At 34.5% G+C, this 12,870-nt stretch overlaps 1 protein-coding gene across 1 annotated transcript in view; it reads left to right on the top strand.

Moving 5' to 3' along the window:
- The window catches only part of CAPZA2 (capping actin protein of muscle Z-line subunit alpha 2), a 58,507-nt gene that overhangs the window by 19,075 nt on the left and 26,562 nt on the right, over positions 1-12,870 (top strand). Inside the window, exons 2-3 of the mRNA XM_090287401.1 lie at positions 4,440-4,503; positions 8,160-8,211. Coding sequence (XP_090143527.1) covers positions 4,440-4,503; positions 8,160-8,211 — 116 coding nt within the window. The remainder of the gene's footprint in view (positions 1-4,439; positions 4,504-8,159; positions 8,212-12,870) is intronic.

Genomic DNA, 12,870 nt, shown 5'->3' on the forward strand with positions numbered 1-12,870 from the left:
TTTCCTTCGCTAAATTTGGGAAGTTTTTCTTCATTATTTTTTCACATAAGCTTTCAGTTTCTTGCTCTTCCTCTTCTTCTGGCACCCCTGATTCGAATGTTGGCACGTTTAAAGTTTTCCTAGAGGTTCCTAATTCTCTCCTCATTTTTTTCAATTCTTGTGTCCTCATTCTGTACTGGTTGACTGTTTCTTTCTTCCTTATGTTCCAAATCATTTACTTGAACCCCAGTTTCCTTCCCTTCACCATTGGTTTTGTGTGGATTTTTCGTTTCACTTAGCATAGCCTTCACTTCTTCCCTTATGCGTTTGCTGTACTCTAACGTATCTGTCGAGCCTGAGCATCTTTATCACCAGTGTTTTGAACTCTGTGTCTGTTAGGTTGGCTATCTCCTCGTCGCTCAGTTCTCCCACTGGAACCTTGATCCATTCCCTCTTTTTGGCCATACTTCTCTGTTTCCTCATCTTGACAGGCTCCTGTGTTTGTTTGCTTCTGTATCTTAGGTAAGCTGCCGCTCCTGCTACGTTCTAAGGGGCGGAGCCTTAGGTTCAGTACAAGGCAACCCATTTCACCATGCTGTGGTGCTGTGTGGGGTGAAGGGGTCTGAGAGGGAACAATGCCGCCCGCTCAGCACTCACTGCTCTTCCAGGCACCTCTCCCACCACCCTATGGGACTGGCGCCTCTCTAGTTGTTGCCCTGGACATTGTTCCCAGAGTGGATGGATCTGCAGGTGTTCTAGTGTCATGGGAGCCCTTCAAACAAGCGGACTCTGCTGAGAGACTGGCAGTCTCCTCCACCCCAACCCCCACCGGCCTGTACAATCAGAAGCAATGAGGCTATTTTCCCTGGCATTGGGACTGTCAGCTGCGTGGACTGGGAACACTCCCCAGGTTACCCTCACGATTTTTTTAAATGTGTGACTGCGTTTTCTGCCGGCCTGCCACTGCAACATCTGCCACCACCACACCATATCCTCTCCACCCCTCCTACCTGTCTGGATGAGTATTTCTTCTTTATATCTTTGTTTGGTCCGTGCAGCTCAATTTTCTGGAACTTCTGGTTGTCTCTAGTTTTGAGGTAGTTGTATTCCTTCCTAGTTGTGGAGGGAGATGCAGCATGTTTGTCTACGCCTGCATCTTCACTGAGAGTTCCTCCTTTCTCTATTTTTGACTAATTTGTGACTTTATAAATACATAAATATCATTGTACTTAACTCTTTATTCTTCGCACATACAGATTTCCTTGATAAATATTTTTCCCATTTTAGTTTAAAAGAAAAATTTGTTTATAAAAAATTATTTATATGTAGGTAGCTTTGAAATCATAAATCCATGACATTACATATGTAAATATTTTTTCTTTTTAAAAAAATTTTTCTCCTACCTCTTCTCTTAACTCCAATCAGCAATATGCTCTACATATGTACATGAACTTAGAAACCTGAGTTTTTGCTTGGTTGGTTGGTTGGTTGGTTTAGACCCCACATATAAAAGGGAACAGAAGGATTTGTATTTCTCTGTCTGATTTATTTCATTTAGCACAATGCCCTTGAGCCCCTCCATGTTGTCACAAATGGGAAGATTTCACCTATTTGATGGCTGAAGAAAAATAATTTCATTCATTCATTTATTGTTGGACACTTTAGGTTGTTTTCATGCCTTGGCTATTATAATTAATGTTTGCGTGAATATGGGGGTGCAGATATCTTATTGAGTTAGTGTTCTCATTTTATTTGGATAAATAACCAGAAGTGAAATTGCTGAATCGTATATGGTAGTTCTATTTTTAATTTTTTTATGAACCTACATTGTTTTCCATTGTGGCTGACCAGTTTATATTACTACCAAAAGTCTACAAGGGTTTCCTTTTCTCCCTATCCTTGCCAACAGTTATTTCTTGTCTTTTTAATAATAACCATTGTAATGAATGTGAGGTTATATCATTGTGGTTTTGATTTGCAGTTCCCTGATGGTCAGTGATGTAGAGAACATCTTTTCATGTTAGCCATCTTTATTATGTCATTTTTGGGGAAAATGTCTATTTAGATATTCTGTCCACTTTTTAATCACATAGTTGGGTTTTTTGTTTTTGTTTTTTTGGCTATTGTTTTATGAGTTTTTTTTATATATTTTAGATATTAGCCCCTTATCAGATATATGATTTGCAAGTATTTACTCCAGTAGGTTGTCTTTTCATTTCGTTGATGATTTCCTTTACATGTTAATTAGATGTAGTTTTTGCTTTCTTTGCTTTTTTTGTTTTTGTTTTTTAGGTTTGTTTGTTTGTTTGTTTTTGGTGTCTAAGGTATAAAGTCATCACCAAGACTTATGTCAAGGAGCTTACTGTCTATCGTTTCCTCTAGGAGTTTTATGGTTTCAAGTCTCTAATCCGCTTTGAGTTCATTTTTGTATAGGGTGTAAGATAGTGGTCGTTTCATTCTTTTACATGTGACTGTCCAGTTTTCCCAACACCATTTATTGAAAAGACTGTCCTTTCCCCATTGTATTTTCTTACCTCCTTTGTCTTAAATCAATTGATCATATGCCTGTGGATTTATTTCTGGGATCTCTGTTCTGTTCTGTTGATTGATATATGTCTGTTATTATGCTAATATACTGCTTCATTATCATAGCTTTGTAATATAGTTTAAAATCAGGAGTGTCATGCCTCCAGCTTTGTTCTTCCTTCTCAAGATAGTTTTGGCTTTTCAGGGTCTTTTGTGGTTCCATACAAATTTTAGGATTTTTTTTTTCTGTGAAAAATGTCATTGGAATTTTGATAAGGGATTTACATTGAATGTATAGATTGTTTTAGGTAGTATGGACATTTTAACAATATTGATTCTTCCTGTACATGAGCATGGAATATCTTTCCATTTATTTGCTATATTTTTCAACTTCTTTCATTAATGTCTTGTAGTTCTCAATATACAGGTCTTTTACCTTCTTGGTTAAATCTATTCCTGGTTATTTTTATTCTTTTTGTTGTTTATAAACTGGGTTGTTTCTTAATATTCTCTTTCGAATAGTCCATTGTTAGTGGATAGCAGTAGTTTTCAACGAGTGTGCCACAAGAATTTTTAGGGCTTTTTGAATATGTCATCTGCAGATAGTAACAGTTTCACTTATTTGTTTCTAATTTAGATGCCTTTTATTTCTTCTCTGATTGTTATGGCTAGAAATTAAATGCTATGTCAACAAAAGTGGTAAGAGTGGGTATCCTTGTCTTTTTCCTGTTCTCAGAGGAAAAGCTTTCAGCTTCTTCCTTTGAGTATGTTGTTAGGTATGGGCTTGTTATATGACTTTTATTATGTTGAAGTATGTTCTCTCTGTATCTGCTTTGTTGAGAGTTTTTATCTTAAATTTATGTAGAATTTTGTCAGATACTTTTCCTTCATTTTTTGAGATGATAGTGTGATGATTACCCTTCATTTTGTTAATGTGCTCTATCACTGACTGATTTACAGATGTTGAACCATCCTTGTTTACATCCCTGGAATAAATTCCACTTGATAATATTATATGATTCTTTTAATGTGTTATTGAATTGTTTGCTAATATTTTGCTGAGGATTTTTGTATCTGTACATCAGGGAGATTGGCCTGTGATTTTCTTTTCATGTGGTGGTCTTGTCTAGTTCTGGTATCAGGGTAACACTGGCCGTTTAAAAGTTTGAAAGAGTTTCCACTTCTGTTTTTTTGAAAGAGTTTAAGAAGAACTGGTATTAATTATTCTTTGAACATTTGGTAGAATTCGCCAGTGAAGCTATCTGATCCTGAACTTTTTGTCTGTTGGAAGGTTCTTGGTTACTGATTTAATCTCCTTACTTGTTATTAGCCTGTTCAGATTTTCTATTTCATAATGATTCAGTCTTGGCAAGTTGTGTGTTTTTAGGAATTACCAGTTTCTTTTAGGCTGTCCAATTTTTTGGTTTATAATTGTTCATAGCAGTCTCTTATGAGCCTTTGTATTTCTGTATCGTTTGTAACAGTTCCTCTTTCATTTCTGATTTTATTTATGCGTCTTCTTTTTTCTTGGTATGTCTAGCTAAAAGGTCTTGTCAGTTTTGTTTATCTTTCCAAAGAACCTGCTCTTCGTTTTCTTGATCTTCTCTATTGTCTCTGTATCATTTATTTCTGCTCTAATTTTTGATACTTCTTCTTACTACTAATTGCGGATTTTGTTTGTTCTTTTATCTAATTCTTCCAGGTTGTTGATTAGAGACATATATTTTATCTACATTTAGCCTGTACATTATGATTTTAATAATAAATGATTAAAACAGTAACAACCTTTAGGTGTTTAACTAAAGTGTCACTGTCTTTAAATTTTTCTTAAGCCATTTCCCACAAAACTTTAAAATAGTATAATTTTGCATTTTCTGTTGCTATTTTGGTAGAGGCCTATACTATGGGAAATTATATCTTCATTTCTATTTTAGGTACGTATCGCAGCAAAATTCATCATTCATGCCCCTCCTGGAGAATTTAATGAGGTGTTTAATGGTGAGTGTTTAATTCATAACAGTAAGACTTGATATATCAAGCACTCTTTTTTAAAAGAATAAATGATATAACCAAAATAACTAAACTAAGGGGGAGTACGTAGGAGAAAATACTGTGAAAATTTTTGTCAATTTGGATTTTGTAATGGCTAGAATATAATATATTTGATATATATGATAATTATGTTTGAATAAATTAATCCTCTAAAAATTATTTTAAAAGACAAGTTTTTAATTATAACTACCTTTTGGAATTGGGAAATTCATTTTTGTATTTATTGTAAATAAAAACATACTAGATTAATATGAACAGCCAAAAAGAGGGGGTGGGGGAACATCATTTCACCATACTTAGATAACAGCACATGTAAAAACATTTGTTATTTAAATTATATCTCATATATTAGTTTACAGTATGCTTTTCTATAAACTGCACTGACATTTTTATAATTATTCACCTGTAGATCAAAAATATACACTCTTGTATAAATATACAGCAACTCCTGGTTTTAAGAATATGCTACACAAACACTTTAAGTGTGCTATTTCTAATTCATAGATATATTTGACCTTTACCATGTCTTAGAATAAAATTAATTTATACAGGGCTTTTTAATTTTCTTTTTAAAACCTTCTACCCAGAGTACACTATTTAAACATGTTTATTAAGAAGTTTAATCAGTCATTTTTATTCATAGTTTAAGACAGTAATTTTCAACCAGTGTGCTAAAAGGATTTTTAAAACATGCAGTACCTGACTATTTAGTCAGAGACACTGACTCTTTTCCCTCAGATTGTCAAATAAAAAATGACAACAGCCAATACAACAGTAGACAACTGGTGTGAATGAATCAAAGTTATACTTTTATTTTATTGTCTGATCAGCAAAAAATATAATATATATTTTGGTGTTCCACCGAATTTTAGTAATTAGTTTACATGTGTCATGAGATGGAAAAAATTGCACATCACTGGTGTAAGATAAAATGAAATCTCACCTCAGAAAAGATCAGGATTTAAAGGCAAAAGTTGTTCAAAGTTAAAAATACCCGTGAAAACCTCTTAAATCATTCACAAACTATAATAATACATGATTTAGTTTATGCAGTGACATATGATATTTTTATGCATTTAAAAATTTAACCACTGAGCTACACTTAGAAGCTAAGATTGGCAAGTCTACCTTGTAAAAAAAATCTGGAAATTAACATGATTCTGCCTTTTAGGATAGTTTTAAAATCTGTAGTAGTGAATTTAGAAGTTGGGGAGAATTCAGAAGTATTTCTTCTTTCTGTAGGTTTTAATTTCTCTTAATATTCAGCTTCAATAACCTAAGTATACATTAATAAATTTGATTGTTGGGACATTAAAGAAGATAAAGAAGTTACAGTCTCCTCTCCTGAGGTTCAAAAGTTAACATGTACAGCAACTTAAATTGATTAAGGATTAAACTGCACTAAAATCAATGGTCCTCAGACTTGTATACAATTCATAGAGAAAGAATAAATTATAATTCTAAGTAACTTTTTCACTTACTATTTTTACCCTGAATTAAATGCCCTACAAATTTGTTAATTGGAGCCTAAAAGAATGTATGAGTCTTAGAAATTACTTTTCTAAGTCTTATTGGGAATTGATATTGAATTGATACATTCTGTGTTGAGATACAGTAAATTTGGGCACTTTGGATGAACCATTCAGTAGGCCTGGGATGGAGAGTGAACTATAGACTAAAAATGGGTTCAGCTAAGGGGTTATTTTAGAGTATAAAAGTAATTAAATATTTGAGGGGGAATGTGTCACTTTAATTATTTTCATTTCATTCAATTTTTGTTGATAACATTGACATCAGAATGATTTCAAGAGGAGCCACAAATTTTAGAATTGCAGTCATAAAATCTTGTCAGTTCAGTGGTTCCCAAATATTATTTCCTATACCAGCTACATTAGAGTCATTGAAACAGATTTTGGTAGATCTGGGCTGGGATTCTGAAATACGTGCACCTTTTTTTTTTTTTAAGCCACCTGCCACTACTCTATGATCTGATGTGTAGCCTGGCTTAGAACCACAGCCTCAAGTCCCTTCATTAAGAGTAGTATTTTATTCAAATTCTATATTTCTTCCACTGTTCTCTGCTTATGATAAAAGCACGGTTTTATTTTTCAGAATAAAGCTACTTGATCAAATAGATTCTGCTTTTAAATTATTTTTTCATTTAAAACTGTAAAAGATACACTATCGTGCAATATCACATTTAATGATTGTTTTAAATATTGAAGATGAAAGAGTGATATTAATCAAATAGAACTTCCCAGTTTGCTTTGTGAGATAGGAATAACTATAATTGTTAATGATTGTGTTTTTTAGGCAGAAGCTACTGTTGTTTAAAATCAGTTAATTTAAAAATCAAATTAATATTATTTAGTGGTTAGCAGAAAAGATTGTTTTTTAAATCGAGTCCTACTACTAAAAAGAGGTATGTGAATAGGAACTATTTTTTCTTTTGGAATAGCTTTGTTATTTTTGTAAAAATCATTCCGTCATAAAGTACCAAAAAAAGAACAAAACCTAAAAATCACACAAAGTTCTGCCCTCTAGTTCTCCACTGTTTGAATGGAATTCTTTCGATATCTCTCAATTAGGTATACACATGACATTACATAAATATGATAGTAATGTATGTGCTGAGTTTCCCTTGTCCTGTTTATTGTAGTTTGGATGTTTTTTATTGTTGTTAAATACATATCTACATTAATTTTAATGGCTACCCAATTTCACATTGTTTATAAGAACTATAGTCCATTTATATATTATTAAACCAATTTCTTTATGGGAGATACTTAAGTAACTTGTGTTATTTGATTTAATGAAAAAATTAGGATACATTCTTGTATGTACTTTATCATAGCAACAATGTAAAACAGCCAAGGTCATAAGAGAAATAATGAAAAAAATATATACCAAGAGAAGAGTAGAAATTTGGTTGTTTTTGGTGAAATTGTGGGGTTTTTTTCTTTATGATTTACATAGATTTTCCAGGAAGAGTATTATTTAAAAGTCATGTTTTAATGATTAATAGACAAATGTCTGTATAATAATTAGGACAATTAAGAATTGATAACAAAAATGAGATTACTGAATCAAATAAAGCATCTGTCATAACGAACTAAATACGTTCCTCTTTCTTTGAAGATAAACTGAGGACAGAATTGCCTACTTCTGCACTCTGTTCACAAGTGTTTCTTGTTTAATCACTTTTCTATAGGGCAAGTTCATTTGAAACTCATGATAGTGTTGTCAAACTAGAGGCACAGAGATAAGTGCAAATCTTATTACACCATCTTTATGTTATCTGTTATCTTCAGTTCTTTGGAGATACATTACAGTCTGACTGCATTGACTATTAAGGGTATAAAACAACTTGTATTTCTAATTCATTTCCTCTTCTGTTTCCTAACAGATTTTTAAATTAATACCGTGATGTGTTTTCGTGCTTACTTTGGTCATCAGAGTGATATTTTGATCTTGCTTACATCTTGGGCTGGGGGTGGGGAGGCTGGAGGGTGGGTGTTAAAACATGACCAAAATAACCGCATTTATTGCATAGAAATTTCAAACATAGAAAAATAGTAACAGAAAACTATTTGTTTTTACAGATGTTCGGTTACTGCTTAATAATGATAATCTTCTCAGAGAAGGAGCAGCCCAGTAAGTATTATATATTATATTAACATAATGAAAGTAACTTAGGAAAAATATCAACTTTTGCAAAGTTGGATAAAATTATTTTAGAAACTTAAGATATTTAAAATTGTGATTACTTTCACTTTTATACAGTTTTTAATTTTTGCTTTATGTTTGACCCTAATAAGGAATTTTGAGGGTTATGAGATTTTATTCATCCATAAATACAGTACCTGACACATAATTACCTACAAATACTTACCAGATTTGTGAGTGATTCAGAGAACTAGACAATTCTACATCTCAACACATCATCCTGACCAGGTTCATTGCTTTGCCACAACTCTCTTAGGATTTCAGTATTGACTATATTCTCTATGTTATACTTGACATCCCCATGCCAATTTTGTAACTACCAATAAAATTTACCTTTTTAACCAGTTTTAGGGGTACAGTTCTCTGGCATTAAGTACATTCACATTGATTGTTATATAATCATTACCACCATCTGTATTCAGAACACTTCATTATCCCAAATCAAAACTCCATACCATTAAATGATAATTTCCCATTCTTTCCTCCCCCAAGCCCCTTGGCAACCACTACTCTATTTTCTGTCTCTATGAATTTGACTTCTCCAGGTACTTTATAAGTGAAATGATACAGCATTTGTCCGTTTGTGACTGTTTTATTCTACTTAGGATAATGTCTTAAAGGTTTAGCCATCTTGTTGCATGTGTCAGAATTTCTTTCCTTTTTAATACTTTATATCATATTTTGTTTATTCATCTGTCAATGGAACTTGGTTTGTTTCCACCCCTATTAATTATTACATTAAAATGCTTTATAGAAATCAGTTTATTTTATACCTTTGACTTTGGTTGTTAGCTGTTTAAGTTATTTTGTGTATTCAAGTGAAATTAATTTTCCTTCTAAGGCCATATAGCATGTCGACGAGTCTTATGAAAGTAAAGAAATATACAGTATTTATGAGCTTTTAACTTTGAAAGTAAATTTTTCTCTGAGTTCTCTATGGTAAATAAATTTGTGGGTTGTTTTAGGTAGATGTAAAAAGTAGTAGTTTTTTTAAGAAAATGAGAAACTTGATTTGTTGAAAGACAAGTTTTTCCCATGGCAGAATATGGTTTAATGAAGGTCAGATAAATATTCATAATTATGTAAGTGGTATGAAATATATTTGATTAAAAGATACTGAAAGTATTGAATTTTATTTGTCCTAACAGTATTTACCTGATGATGATTGTTATATTTAAATTAAATAACTTGGATTTGTTCTAAAAAGAAACTGGAATGTGAATTACATTTTTCTTTTATTATGAACCAGATTTCAAAGACAGTAGTGATCCATGTTTCAAAGGTATCCAAGGTCTGTCCAGAAAGTATCCAGCCACATAATGTGAAAAATAGAGACATTTATTGAAAAATATACAAGAAACATTGTACATAAGACAACGATACCTCAGTCCCCTTCAAAGTAGGCACCCTGGGACCTCACACAGTTCTCCCAGTTGCCATCAGTAGCCCCATCATATATTTTCCTGAATCTCATCTCATCGACAGTCTCAAATCTCTTCTCTTTCAAAGGTGATTTTAGTTTTGGGAAAAGCCGGAAGTTGCAGAGCACCAAATCTGGGTTGTATTGGGGCTGAGTCACCTACGTGATTTGATGTTTCACACAAAAAGTGCATGAGACATGATGTTTGAGTGGGCATGTTGTCCTGATGAAGCTGACAATCACCAGTTTCCCATAGCGGTGACCTTCTGAATCATGAATAGTTTCTGTGGAGGAATGTCCAAACTTAATGCAAAATTTTATTCAGATCCATTGCTCTACTCGCTCAGCCATTTTGAATGCAACGGCCACACAGTACAGATGCTTACTCAGCAGGTTTCTACCACCCCCACTGACTAGTACAGTGAAGTTGTCATTGTTCATGCATGTACATTCCAGTGCACTTTCCTTGGCTGCCAGGTTTCATCAACATTGGGCAAACCATTCTCATTATATTAACAATGGCTGGGCTTTTTTGGACAGCCTTATGTACATTGAAATGTCTGATACTCTGATTTTTTTTTTTTTCTTTAGAAAATGAATCTGTGGGGAAATAAATAACTAATGATAAAATGTTTATAGTATAATCCCAAGAAGAAATATTAAAACCTTCAGTAGAAACTTCAGATTCTTTTGCGTGTGGTTATACTCTCAGTAAATGATAGTAAACAAGTTGAACAAATAGAGAAAATATTGATGCTTTTTGTTGACTTCAGTAGTATTCTTGGTACAGAATTTCTCTAAAGTAAATACTCATTTGAGTTCATTTTGTGGACATCTAACGATAACTGAACTGCAGAAATATACTATACCATAAATCAGCAATTTTTAACCTTTTTCATTTCATGGCACACATAAACTACTAAAATTCTGACAAAAGCAAGTATAATTTTGATTCACACTGGATGGTATTTGTTGGCTGCTGTTATTTTTTTTATTTGACAGTCTAAAGGAAAAGAGATCAGTAGCCCCTGACTAAAGAGTCAGGTGTTGCTTGTTTTAAAAGTTCTTGCAGCATGCTCATTGAAAATTGCTATCTTAAATCATTGATTGACTTTGAAATCGTATTAATCTGGTTCACTGGGTCCTTTCTATGAAATATTTTCAAGCAAAAATAGTGTTACACCCATTGTTTCTGAATTATTTTGAAACATCTTCAAACCTGGTTTTACACTCAAAAGATAATTTACCACCTATCACCGAGGCCGTGCAAAACTACGTAAGCTTGGAAAGCATCATGAAAACATTTAGAATGTGTCCTAGTGGTAGTTTCACCAGATTAAATGGATAGCCATGGTTCTGTTTCTTCTTCAGTTGCATTTTTTGATATGAATTACTTTTATACAAGTACTTTCTGCCACATACATGTACCTCTTCCTTTTTTTCACCTCTTCCCTGTTGCTTTAACTCTTAATAATTTTTTTCTCATTTTACCTTATAAGAGGGAAAAAACATTTAAGGGTTATTCTAACTAGAAGTAAATAATTGGTATTCTCAATTCTAGCACACTTAGAAATATTCAGATATAGCCTTTATTCAACAGACATGAATGCTAAACTTCATTTTGATAATGAGATAAATAAGGCTCTTAGAGATTTTTCCAGTGGGGAATCAGACATGTTCATTATCAGGCCAAAGGAAGTAAAATATTATCATAACAGAAGCATAACAAAGGCCTCTGGAGCCCAATGGAAGAAATTTTAAATTTCTATTTAGAGTTGGTTTTTGAGCTGAGTTTAAATAATAGGATTTGAATAGTAAATAAGGGAAATGATGTGGGAAACACTGGTGAAAAATGTAAGATGTGATTAGTGAGTGATTAATATAGTCGTTGTCGTTGTCGTTGTCGTTGGCAGCCGTCCGTCTCGAGAGACGATGGTGTAGCTTAAGAGTCTATCTGCACCGCCGAGAATGGCTGTGCAGTCCGACTCGGGAGTGACACGGTATCTGTCTCCTCCCGTGTTGAATCGACATCTTGCGATGACGCTGAAGCTACAGAGCCTGGGCAGGGTAATATGGAGGGTCTGCTGTTGCCCATGCAGCAGACCCCCCCTCTCTTCGCAGCTGAAGGGTCCAAGGGAAAGACGGAGTCGATACAGCTTGGGTTCAGGTGCGCCGCAGGAGTTGCCGGTGTTGACTACAACGTCAAACCGCCTTAGGGACTCCGGCTCCGGATTTTCTGTCGGGGTTTACTCCCTTAGCCTTTCCCCTGAAGAGGTATGCCGCAAGGCAGCGGAGGTTTTTTGGAGTCAGAGTTTTCCTTCTCTGATGTACCCTGACTGGAAGATCGAACCAGCGACACTTAGCTCGCAGGCAGACGCTCAATCCACTGAGCTAAACCAGCCAGGGCATGATTAATATAGTAAAGTGTGTAAAAATCTACATACAAGAACAGGTGATGATTTGGCTACAAAACTACAAAGGCAAAGAAATCATTGTTTTACTATGTCTAACATACCTCTTCAGGGGAAAGGCTAAGGGAGTAAACCCCGACAGAAAATCCGGAGCCGGAGTCCCTAAGGCGGTTTGACGTTGTAGTCAACACCGGCAACTCCTGCGGCGCACCTGAACCCAAGCTGTATCGACTCCGTCTTTCCCTTGGACCCTTCAGCTGCGAAGAGAGGGGGGGTCTGCTGCATGGGCAACAGCAGACCCTCCATATTACCCTGCCCAGGCTCTGTAGCTTCAGCGTCATCGCAAGATGTCGATTCAACACGGGAGGAGACAGATACCATGTCACTCCCGAGTCGGACTGCACAGCCATTCTTGGCGGTGCAGATAGACTCTGAAGAAGCTACACCATCGTCTCTCGAGACGGACGGCTGCCGACGACGACGACGACGACTATGTCTAAGAGAGTGCTTTACACCTTAATATTTACATAGGTGTAGGGTTGAGTGAGAGGATGATGAACTGGAAGGGACTTTGGAAGTCGTTTAGTCCAAATCTCTCTTTTTATAGATAAGTTAAATAGGGCTCGTATTAGCTAGTTACAAGTTTTGAACAAAACATAGGTATTCTATATTCTGATTCCTAAGTTAGTGATTAGATTTCTGACTATCCTGTGTAACTGTCACCTATTTAACTTGCTTTGAACATTTAAGATAAAA

Source organism: Furipterus horrens, unplaced genomic scaffold, assembly GCF_987537825.1.
Source record: "Furipterus horrens unplaced genomic scaffold, mFurHor1.1.pri manual_scaffold_9, whole genome shotgun sequence".
In the NCBI taxonomy this organism is placed as follows: Eukaryota; Metazoa; Chordata; class Mammalia; order Chiroptera; family Furipteridae; genus Furipterus; species Furipterus horrens.